Source organism: Amblyraja radiata, chromosome 18, assembly GCF_010909765.2.
Source record: "Amblyraja radiata isolate CabotCenter1 chromosome 18, sAmbRad1.1.pri, whole genome shotgun sequence".
In the NCBI taxonomy this organism is placed as follows: domain Eukaryota; kingdom Metazoa; phylum Chordata; class Chondrichthyes; order Rajiformes; family Rajidae; genus Amblyraja; species Amblyraja radiata.
In genome coordinates this window covers 25,153,264-25,165,997 of record NC_045973.1, presented here as the reverse complement: position 1 = coordinate 25,165,997, position 12,734 = coordinate 25,153,264, and the positions used below count along the sequence as shown (strand labels likewise).

General features: G+C 39.3%; 1 protein-coding gene across 4 annotated transcripts in view; it reads right to left on the bottom strand.

Moving 5' to 3' along the window:
- Positions 1–12,734, bottom strand: part of nckipsd (NCK interacting protein with SH3 domain) — a 96,297-nt gene that overhangs the window by 62,414 nt on the left and 21,149 nt on the right. For 3 of the 4 annotated variants that reach the window (XM_033036896.1, XM_033036898.1, XM_033036897.1), the window contains one exon: positions 67–203. The exons of the other annotated variant lie outside the window; for it this stretch is intronic. In XM_033036896.1, coding sequence (XP_032892787.1) covers positions 67–203 — 137 coding nt within the window. The remainder of the gene's footprint in view (positions 1–66; positions 204–12,734) is intronic. 4 annotated transcript variants of the gene reach the window in all.

The window sequence follows — 12,734 nt, the reverse complement described above, 5'->3', positions numbered from 1 at the left end:
AAGTGCATTGCTTGGCAGGTTTTCAGGGGGAAAAAATGGTTTCATAGGAAGTATAATGCATTTTACCTGGAAATATATGAATAGATAGCTTTGAAACAACCATCTATTTCTTGAAAAAGTGCAATTTCATTGTATGAATCCTTAATGGCCAAAGCCTCTGAATGAACCACAAAGTGTTGTCCAAGAAGCCATGGAATATCTACCTATAAAAATATCGGCAAGTGATTGTCAAATTAAAAATTAATTACAGTTTTCAAAGCCCACATTTATACATTGAATAATTGCAGAGAAGAAAGGAGTTGAAAAATATTTACTCTATAAATAGAATGCAAGGCTTCAATCAACCAGCATTAATTTAGAAAAACACAAGTGCTGTAAAGTCAGATTGTTAACTGCATGAAATGCATAAAATGCATTAACAAGCCAGAGACAGTCCATGGCATCATTTATTCACAAATAAAAACCTAAGTGTTTGTCATGGTCCCTTTAGAATGACCATTATAAAATCATCTATTTCAATATGAATAGGGATTTCAGTAAAGCCCAAAACCAGAAAACAAGGATTTGACATTAAATAGCTAATTTCAAAGGAATCATTGAATAACTAAGCAGTAATGCCAATGATTGTTGGAAGTCCTCAATAACACTTAAGAGGATCATTAAATCTATGTTGAGCATGCAGATCAAATAAATATCTAATATAGTTTCAGACTAAATATGCGACTCTAAATAAATCAAAATCAAAAAAATAAAATCTAAAATGCTCTATGATGAAAATGGAGATTCATAGGGATAAATGCAAGGATACACAAAAACATATTTAAGTAACCTTCTTATAGTTCCAAAGGCAACAATCCCAGCTTCACTAGTCTCTCCTCATAACTGAAGTCCTGAATCTTTGGTAGCATTTCCGTAAATCTCCTCTGCATCATCTCCAAGGTCTTGACATACTTCCTAAAGATGGCCAGAATTAGACACTATTCTCCAGAATCAGCATTAAGACTTCCACTATCTCTAATTCACATCAATGATTTGTACCCATAAGGGTATGTTGGGCCAGAACACATTGATGGCTAGCCAACAGTTCTGTCTACAGCAACGAGCTTACCACAGTGCACACAGCAGCCAATTTCAGACTTTTGTGCCTGCCGCTAGCCTCAATGAGAAGAGTGACGTTTTCTGAACCGAGGAGACAAATGCACAGTGTCTGGCCACTCTGGTTTACACTAACCTTAGCTGGCACATCTAGCATGCCACCATTCATATAATGAATGGGGTCACTGATTTCATCACAAAAGGCAAAATGTTGGTCTAAAACTGTTCACCAGTTTGTGTGAACACTGATTTTGTTCACTGGTATTTTCATGTTTTTAAATACTTAAGATTTAAAAAGTTAACACTTTTCCAATTATTTCCAAATGCCCCTCATGGGGCAGCCATCAGAATAGTCTGTGAGTGATGCTGGTGTCTTAACTCATGCTGCCTGCAGCCTAGCCATCACGTGCATCATGCCATGCCTTGTCTAAGGGCCCTGGTGGTGATACTGGTAGTGAGCTGGACATCAGATGACAGCAAAAACTGAGTGGTCAGTCAGGGCCACGTGAAACATGATCAGTGTGATCTGGCCCATTAAAGTCACCACTGCCGCTGAACATGAATAGGCAATGGCCTTGAGAGAAGCATAAAGATGGTATTCAGGAAATGGAGAACAGCTGTAAAACACTAGGGATCCATTCCGCCAGCATAGGGACACAAAGGAACAGAATGAATGGGCAGAGACCAGTGATCACAAGAATCTAAAGCGAGTAAACATGGGAGCTGCAAGAAAATGTGTTACAAAGCAAACAAAAGGGAAGCGAGCAGAGTTCATAGCACAGAGCACAGTAATAGCATTAACTGCACCTTTCATCACTGCAAGCAAAGGGAAAACTGAAGTATTAAAGCAGGAGAGAAAAGCACGATGCGCGAGTGAAACATTAGAGCAAGCAAACAAATATTTTTTACATAAATGCACAGAGTATAAGGAATAAATTGAATGAACTACAGCTGCAAATTCAACTGGGAAGCTCTGCCCTAGAAATTATTACCAAGTTATAAGTCCTAGATGGTCTGGGAACTTTGTGGTAGAAGAGGAGGATATACTTGGCAAAGATATCATGAGCTAAGCTGAAGCTTACGAATTGAAGAACATTTCCTGTTTAGGGAATTGATTAAATGGCAGTGGGCAGAGGAAGGATTATGGGCAGGTATTCAAACTGGAAGGATGTATATGCCACAAGAAGACCCTTGACTATCATAATATTCATAAATATAGATGTATTAGATCTGGTTCTGATAGCAAGCCACATTTTCCAATCTGTTGCTGGATGGATGCCATTATAAGCAGTGTAGATGGAACATTAAGTTGCAAGGATATTGACAGCAAATTGACAACACTAAGCTAAATGGAGCTTTCATTAGGTTATGTACGGCAGACCTAAAAAAAAAAAATGGAAAAAGTGAAAAATGATGTAAAACAAGCAGCAACAGGGGAATCCATGAACACAGATACATAAAATTATCATAAAGGTTAGTGGAATGCTGCCCTTTATATGTGGAGGGCTGGAATACAACATGTGGACCTTCTACTTTTTTTACTACATAAAACTCAAGTTAACTACTCTTGGAACAATTCTAAGCACCACACCTTCGGAAGCATGGATTGACCTTGGAAAGAGTGCAGCAATAATTTACCAAAATGACACTTGGACTCCATATAATGTTACAAAGAGAGATTACCAATACTGGAATCTAGAAAGTTAGGTGATGATTTAAATTAAAGATAACTGACAAAAGAAGGTGCGAGTTTAGGACAATGGGACATAGTGTTAAAATTGTCCTAATTTTCAGAGGCAATTAAAAAAAAACTGCCACATTCTACTCCACAAACTAAATAGCTACTTTTAATTCTGAGATCAATAGATTTTAGATGAATGAAGATATGAAGGGACAAAATGTGTAGGAAATAACTGCAGATGCTGGTTTAAATCAAAGGTAGACACAAAATGCTGGAGTATCTCAGTGGGACAGGCAGCATCTCTGGAGAGAAGGAATGGGTGATGTTTTGGGTCAAGACCCTTCTTCAGACTGAAGATATGAAGGGATATAGGACAAATATGTTTATAGATTGTGTCGCCTATAAGCATAATTTCATTGACTAACTGCAGGGATGTCTTTGAATGTTCTTTAATTGTTAGAAGAACTGGTAAAATAATCTTTTCAACTTGAAAGGTGAAGACTGAGTGGTAATCTGATAGAATAATTAAAGACAGCAAAAGGAATCCTCAAGTTGCAACAAAGATTAATATCCCTTCACATAAAGCTATCAATATTTTTTTTAAACTTAGTTCCAAGTTGAATAATTGGAGGAAAAAAACATCAAACCAACTGGCCAAAGAAAGAGGTCATTTAAGATGGATTAAGGTGGGTCAAATGCCTTTACCATTTGTATCATTTCATCAAGAGTTAAAATAGCTTTACATGATGTATAATATGCTTGGTAACATCCTTGCTACATAGAGGCAAAATGCATTCTCTCCTTTCTGCCCTCCACCTGCATCTCTTCCCAACTATAAATTTGCATCAGACCTATTCTTAAAGCATTGCAAATATATGCAAGATTTTACCTGCTATTGCACTGTTCAATACAGTAATAAAGTAGAGAGAACTTGCATTGACTTAAGGCACAGATGTTTGTCTCGCCACTCTCGAAATGTGGATATGGATACAGGAGGCTGAAGGGCCAGTTTCTGTGTTGTACAACTAAGACCAAATCAGTGATAGTGCAATTGAGTTATTAAAAAGAGCAGTGAACAAGGTCTTTGATATTTTTTATGCTCAAGTCTACTGGAATTAGCTTCATTTCTACAAATTGAGTCCTTAACCTTTCTTTCACAAACGACAGAAACCTTATTTAGATAGCATTAAGTCAGTGCCTAAATGAAAGTCTGTGAGCAAGACTCATTAAACATAAATATAAAACATAACATAGTTGTGTGATTTTTTGTAAAAAATCTTTAGGAAAGGCAACAACTACATGGGAAATGTCCAAAGTGTAGAGAAGTTCTAATAAGATTATGACTCATCGTCTGAAGTTATTGATGACGCAGCCTTATTGAATTTCTCTTGCTCAGCATCTGTTCACATCAATGGTTAGCGTCTGAACTCCTGACGCAAACCTTGGATATTCTATACTTTAACCCCTATTCACAAACCTGTTTAGATATACAAGATCAGAATCACCAAATACATTTCTTTGTCACCTCCTAATCGTGATAGCATCTTGCATCCAGGTTACTCTATTGGAAGATTTGTACTGTGACCACCTACATACAGACTGCAATAAGCACAGCCAATTTTGACTAAAGGTCACCGACCCAAAACATTAACTGCCTCTTTCCAGAGATACTATCTAACGTGCAGAGTATTAATTCTATGCGCACTGACAAGGTCACATGGAATCACTGGATCACTTGTCAATTTCCCATCTTAAAAATGGCACTATGCCAATGAAAAGTAAGTAGAAGCAGAATGCATTTAACCTGATTACAAATGGATATTGTTAAAATGCTCAGGGCTTCATGATAAAAAAGACTCTAAAAACTGAAGGGGGAGGAGATGAGAAATGTGTGCCATGTATTAAGAAATAGAAGACCAAATAGATATATAGGGTGAAACAGATTGCCTAACTAAATAATAGTGTTCAATCAAAAGAAACGTTTTATCTTTTTCCTTTCATTCACAAACCTGGTTTAAATGATTGGATAACAATCTCAGCCATAGCACATTGCACCCACAATTTAAAAAAATCTTTAAGAAATTCAATAAATTCAAGCATAAATAATCGCCCACATTTTTCTTGGGACAAGAATCATTATAACGTTGAACATATATTTGTCGAGAACATACAGACAATTAGAGACCCATAGGCCTTAAACCATCACGCCATGCCATCAGATTCTTATCCATTACTAATCCTCAGAGAAAACTGAAAAGTTATTTTGATAGCTCAGTTCCTAATAAAAACAGATGCAATATTGCCAAATTACACTCTAATAATAATGCAGCCTGAGAGTGTGGCAATTCATTGTTCATTTCTTAAAATGTACTTGCTTATTCATACCCACCATACTGTCTTCAGTCACCACTGTAAAAAGAGGATAGACTTTGAAGTGACCTGGCCGTTTAAAATTGGGCATCTACAAGACACTGTGGGCTATCAACAGTAACAATATAATTTCATAGTCTGTGATTTTACACAATCCATAATTTCTGGCAAGACAAACTGCGAGATGACATTGCTATTTGTTCAATTAGAAATGCAGAAAGGGATGCCAGGAGAAGTAGCATTTGTATCTAGAAATTGAGGTACTAAAACTACAACATGGATATTAAACAGCAAAATACAACATGCAGGAGGAGCCAAGCAATCTTACATCAGTATTCCCACAGTATGTGTTCCTTGCAGTTTAGAGGAATTATCTTATTCAAACATGCAAGATCCCAAGGGGGCTTGGTAGGATAGATGTTGGGATATTTGTTTTCACAAGTGGAAAATTCATTAGCATAGGGACCCAAAAAAATGGACCAGTCATTTAAAACTGAAATACTTGGAAATGTCTTCTTGCAGAGAGTAATGAATCACTGGAATTCTCATCTGAGGCTACTTAATGCCAAATCATTAGATATATTTAAGGTGGAGATAGATAAATATTTGAAAAATTGAGGAATTGAGGCACAGTTGAGTCCAGCATGGATCATATTTAACGATCGGGCAAGCTTGAGGGGTCTGGGGGCCTTTTCCAGTTCCTATTTTTTTGTTTATCAATAGATCAGATTAAAGCTCTGTAGTCCTATTGTATTTAATTGGAGAACATGTAGGCAAGTGTAAGGCACAGAGAGGAGGCAGCTGCAAGGACATTCCCATTCTCAACAATCACCCGCTCAGCCTGCAAACTTAAAAGATCACCGCAAAGTACCTTCAGACAGTGATAAGTGCATAATTCACTTCACCTTTCCCCGAAGATCCTCATCATCATTAAACCAGTCTTCAACCAAATTCATTTATTCCATATGATGTTGTGAAATGATTGAGAGTAATGGATATAGCAAAATCAAAAGGAAGCAGATTAAAAACCTGTACTCCAGAAACTGCCTCTAGTCAATTTAATAATGCAAAACATTTACTCAACCAATAATCCAAAAATTGCTCTGCACAGATACCCAGGTACTTGCTGTCCTGTGCCCAGTTTGGGTTTCGCCAGGAGCCCCTTGGCTCCAGACTTTATCACTGCCTTGGTCCAAAAAGATAAACTTATAAAACGAGGCGACAGTGACTGAATGATATCAAGGTAATATTTAACAGAATATGGTCACAAAATCACCAGGTAAAACTGGACATTAAAAGGGAAAGTAATCCAGTGGTTGAAGTTGAACTTTTCACAAAGGAAAATGTTTGCTGTTGTTGGTGACCTATATTCCTAGCTCCAGGATATCAGTGTAGGGGTTGTTCAGATGGTGTCTTTTGCCCAACCACTTTCAGCAACTTCAAGGGAGATTAACAAGGTGCAAGAGAAACTGGGACCCTAATTAGTTTTTTAGCAGCATTTGATTTAAATAGGTAGCTTGGAAATGGGAGATCAATAAGGATAAATACAACAGTTGGCAAATTGTGTTAGGAATCTGTTGTTTATTTCATTATTGGGCTAATCTGACACATACAGGCACCCCAGACTTGTGGAATGTAGCTCCTGTGCCACTCAAGGATCCAGGATGGGTCCCATGACCTGAACAACCACAGATGCAGGAAGAGTCATCACCTGTTGGAGCTCGAGCAATATCTGTTATTGTCAGCACTATCTGTGATGCAATGAGGTTTGTGAATAGTCCACTTTAGGTGGTGTTCATCCCACAGGTCAAGAACGTGCAAGCAGAGAGGGATCGGATTAGAGAGAGAAACAAGTGCAGGGAAGTACAGGCACTCCCCGACTTACAAAATGGGCGAGTTAGTAAACTCACGTAAACAATTCACAATAGGTGGTCCATTTTCCGACTGACCAGTGTTATTGCAACAGGAGGATGCAAAGGGCTTCTCGTCCAATTCATAGATATAAAAGTGCTGCTTTTCCAGTTTCGGTCATCGATGTGACACTGGGAAGACGAGCAAGAATGAGGAAGGCGGTGGCGGTGAACTCCCGGCCAAGACTCTGACATCTTCCACAAGTTGAACAAGCAAGCTCTTCTTCATCAGCTGCCACACCGTTTCTTTCACGGAGCTGTTATTGCGGCTCACGCTTTGTATAAAGGCAAATCATCTTTAACCAACAAGTTTTGGCACAAAGAGGACATCTGAAGGAAACACAGCTGGTGTAGTGCAAATGAAACTCCAATTGGCACTTAATCTGATGCCACCTAATGGGGTTCTCATGAATTTGATGTTCATGGAATAAACAGGGCTAATGCAGCAAGGATAGAATTTTGCCTTAAAGAACAGGAAATAAAGTATGTGAAAGGTTATTTTTCAGATGGGAGGAAAGTGTACAGTGGAGTTTCAGTCGAGTTAGTACAGGACCAATTTTTAAAAACATATTTATGATTAGGACTTGAATATATGAACACAATTCCTATATCTGCAGATCGGCCAAAGCCTAGGGGTGCAATGCACTAGCATGGTAGCCAATAGACCTCAAGGTGATTGCCTGGTGTGAAATAAGCAGATGCAACTTAATGCTAAGAAATACAAACTATACAATTTGGTTTGAAGAATGAGATGAGGCAAGGTAAATAGAGGGACCAGATTTTGAAAGAGTTACACTGAGAAAAATCACTGCGCAGTTCATTGAAGGTGGAAGGGAAATTCAGAAACTGGTTAAAAGAATACAAAAAAAAAAATTAGGTTTTTTATAAAAAGGCAGGTCTTGATTAATCTTGTTAGCATGGTATAGTTTAAAGTTGCTAGATATTGTTCAGTATGGAAAGCAATAAAGAAGTGGGCCGTAAGTGGAAAAGATTATGAATTCTAATTCTATGTTGACTATGTGTTAATTCACAACCTCCACTCCCATTCTATGGACCGGCACCATACACAAAACTCACTCCAGTCACTTGGGATAGCACTTACCAAAACTATGACTGCAACACAATGTAGGGCAGAAACTGCCTGTGAATAAATATCAACACCTACAGGTTCCCTTCCAACTCACACTACAGTCTGACAGAAACATATCACTACCTCATTTAGAGTATTGCGCTCAGTTTTGACAACCCTACTATAGGAAAGATGTTAAGCTAGAAAGAGTGCAGAGGAAATTTACAAGGACATTGTCAGGACTTGAGGGCCTAATTAGGGGAGGTTCGGCAGGCAAGGTCTTTATTCCTTAGAGTACAGGAGGGTGAGGGGGAATCTTATAGAGGTGTGTAAGATCACAAGGGGAATAGACGGACTAGATGCACAGTCCTTTACCCAAAGTAAGGGAATCGAGACCCAAAGGATAACAGTATAAAGTGAGAGGGGAAACATTTAATAGGAATCTGAGGGGCAATTTTTTAAATTTATTTTTTTACATATGGAACGAGCTGCCAGAGGAGGTAGTTGCAGCAGAATCTAAGAACATGTCACTTCAATTCACCCACTTCCATTATTATCCGGCTTCAGTTTATTAAGCATTTTACTCAATGCAGGCAAGCAGAGGCACAAGGAATGTGACACTTTACAGCCCTCAATAATCGAGTTCAACAATTTCAGACAGCTAACCTTTCCAGTGTATGTCAAACCTAGCTAATTCTCACAAAAGGTTATGGACTTGAAACACAAACTTATTTCTTTCCCCATGGGACCCCTTAAGTATTTCCAACATTTGGGTTTGTCTATCACCAGCAACTGAAGTGTGTTGCATCACACTGCTCCAGCATTTTATATTTGCTTTCTTCAAACCTCTGTTGTTACCTATTTATATCCCACCCCACCCTAAATTTGTAATTAACAAGCTTTCACCAGTCTCTCAATAGAAGCCCCCCCTCATTGAGGCATTGTGTCCCGTCACTCCATCCCTTTCCCTTCTAAGCAATTTAAAACATGCCAGATTTCTAACATTCTACAGATCAGATAAAAGGGTATAGACCCAAAATATTGATAATTTCTCTATCCAGTTGGGAGAATGAGTGGTGTGTAAGATGCTTACGCATTTTCATGATTTTTGCTTTTAGACTTTAGAGATACATTGTGTAAACAGGCCCTTTGGCATATCCGCCCGACCAGCAAGAACCCCGTTCACTAGCACTATCCTACACACTAGGTACAATTTACTGAAGCCAATTAACCTACAAACCTGCACGTCTTTGGAATGTGCGAGGAAACTGGAGCACCTGGAGAAACCCACGCAGTCGCAGGAAGAATATACAAACTCCGTACTGTAGCCCTGTACGGCAGTCACTCTACCACTGTGCTATTATTTGATAATGCAGGTTTCAGAAGACTTAACAGATCACAGAAGGATAGCTTTATTCAAGAAGCTCAGCAGGAGATCAAGGTATTCTAACATCACTCCGGGGGCTGGGACGGCAGTTCTGGTGGCGGTGGCCTGAGACCGGGGGTTCGGCCGCGGGCCAGCGGCTGCGTCAGCAGGTCTGGTGAGCGGCAGCTTCGACTACCCCGGGCCGTGGTGTTTGAGCCGCAGGACAGGTTTTAACATCGCCCGGGGGGTATCGCCTCAGCGCAGAAGGAGAAGAGGAGGGAAGAGACTGCAGCCCTAAGACTTTTGCCTCCATCACAGTGAGGAGATGTTGGGTGGACTCACTGTGGTGGATGTTAATATGTGTTTATTGTTGTTTTTTATTGTATTGTATTATATGTATGACTGCTTAAATTTCGTTCAGACTTCGGTCTGGATGACAATAAAAGGCTATTCTCTATTCTCTATTCTCTAGAAAGATGATTACTGGAGAAAGTTCTGAGGACAGAATTACACTTGGAGTAGAATTGATCAAGGATAGTCAGCATACTTTTGTTACAGGGAGAGCCTGCCTAACATTTGTTTCAATTTTTTTTAAAGTAATCATGTTGATGTGGGTTGTCCGATCTACATGGACTGCAGTAAAACCTTTGACATGGCCCAACATGGGAGACAAATGCAAAAGATTCAAGCTGTGAGTCCGATGGTCATGGGGTATTTTTATGATTGGAAGCTTAGACTACAACTGAGATCAATGCTGAGGCTTTTGCTCTATACGCTAATGATCTAGACTAAATGCAGGAGGTATAATTAGTACCATTGCAGATGCCGTTGTTGATAATGAGGTAATCTTCAGCTACAGAATGAATTAGATGAGTTAGTAAGATGGCAATGAAAGTTGGGATTTCTGAAAAAAATGTGAGGATGCATATTGCGAGGAGTAGGATATACACAATAATTGCTAGCAAGTACTGAGGAACAGTACACAGTGGAGTTCATGATCTCAGAAGGCACAACATCAATAAAAGATTAGGAAGGTATGCAGGATATTTGCCTTTATTAGCTGCAGTACAGAATATAAAAGCAGAGTGTAAAAGTTCAATTGCATAAAACATTAATTAGGAATCAGTGCGACATGCTATAGTATGGGTGCGATGGCACTAGACAGGCGATTTACCAGAATGTTGCAGGGGGTGTTTAAGCTACGGAAAGGATTCTAGAAAAGCTGTTTATTTTTTAAATGGTGTACAAGTCTGAGGGGAGGGACACGATAGCGGTATTCAAAATGTAGGGCATAGATGATGTAGATAAGGAGAAACAAGCCCATTAGCAGAAATGTCTACAACCAAAAGGGACCCAGGTTTAAGGTAAAGGCTGGATATTTAGAGCTGATCCTGGGAAGATATTTTGTCCACCCAGAGGCTGTGTCCACCTAGAGGCTGGAGTAAGCCACTCAGCCAAGCAAGCTTACCCCACCATTAAATATTATCATGGCTTACATACCTCAGGTCTCCATTCCTCTTCTGTGCCAGTTTATAGCCCTCAATTCTCTGATCTCTTAAAGATGTATTTGATCCCTGTTTAAATATCCCTAGCGAGTCTCCACCACCCTCTGGAGTGGAGAATCCCTGAGATTCACCACCCACTGCAAGTAGTAGTTCCTAATCACTTCTGTCTTACTACTGCAATCAACTTGATATCCACCTTGTCATACCCCATAGCAATCTTATATACTCCAGTAAGATCACCACTCATTCTCCCAACTCCAAATAATATAGATCTAACTTATTTGATCCACTAGTAATAGAACAACCTAATAATCCCAGGAAATTACCTAGTGAATCTAATTTGGTCTGCGTCCAGTGCCTTCTCAGGAACATTGCAACCATCCAGTGGGTGAAAAATAAATAAAAAATTCTTCCTCAGATATCCTCTAAACAGCATCCTCATTTTAAACCTCTGCCAAGAAGAAAAGTTTATCATCTCTCCCTATCAATACAGTTCCAAATTTTATACACCTCTCAGGTCCCCCTCAGCCTCCTCTGATCCAAGGAAAACTAAACCAGCCTTGCTATGGAATCATAAAACACGGAAAAATGCAGACCTCTGGGTACCGGACCGTGTTAACTCCATCTTCCAGGATTTGACCCGTAATATTTTACACTTCAAGTGCTCATCCAGATACTTCTTAAATGCTGCCAGTGACACTGCTTTCACCACCCTCTCTGGCAGCTCATTTCAGTTACTCACCACTCCAAGTGAAAATGGCCCTCTCCAATCTCCAGATCCTCTCCAAATCTCTTGCCCTAAATTTATGCTTTCTAATTTTATCTACCTACAACGTGAACACTAATCACGGCCATCCAATCACAAAAAAACCTCTACTATCACCTGCCCCTTACTGCTAAGCCGATTTTGAATCCAATTTGCCCTGGATACCATGGCCGGTATCTCCAAAATACTCTCTCACGGACACTTCCTCCACTTGACTGGTTATATTCTCCAAGATTCTGTAATTCTCCTCACCTCATTGGATTAGCTACATAATGTGTCAATGAGCACTCATGTGCACATTTAAAAAAAAATGCCACCTCCTCTGAATCGTCTCATATTTGAATCATTCCATCCATGCAACATCCTTGTGAATCTATTTTAAACCATTACCAGTAACCAAAACTTACCTTTTATAAAGGTCCCAAGACTTACTCCATTTTCTGGCTGCTGAAGAGTGGCACCCTATATGGATTTTTTACCGTCCTATCTACTTGTGCTGCCTGCCACCTTCAGGGAACTTTAGACTTTACATCAAGATGCATTTGTTCCTCAATGTAGTAAAACTCCATTAATCCAGCCTGCTGGGCCTGCAGATTTTCAGAGTTTATAGACGGTTTAAAAAAAATACTCCAAGTTATATCTAGTCTTGAATACCCAGGCTATATTTGGCATATTTCAAGCTATTCAAAGAACAAACATCAGTCTGAACCAAAAACATTGCTGTCCATTCCCTCCACATGCTGCCTGACACACTGAGTTCCTGAAATGGCAAGACAACATTTTTTGTCCTGCTCAAAATTCCAGCAACTGCCATTTCTTGCATCTCCAAAGAACAAACATGCTTGTCAAACACAGCGTCCTTCTAACACATGATATAATGAAAGAGTGACCTCAGAATGGTCGTATTTATTTTTCAACCATCTCCATATACTTGCAATTTTCAGTGGAAAGACCTTGTCTATATTCATTCTG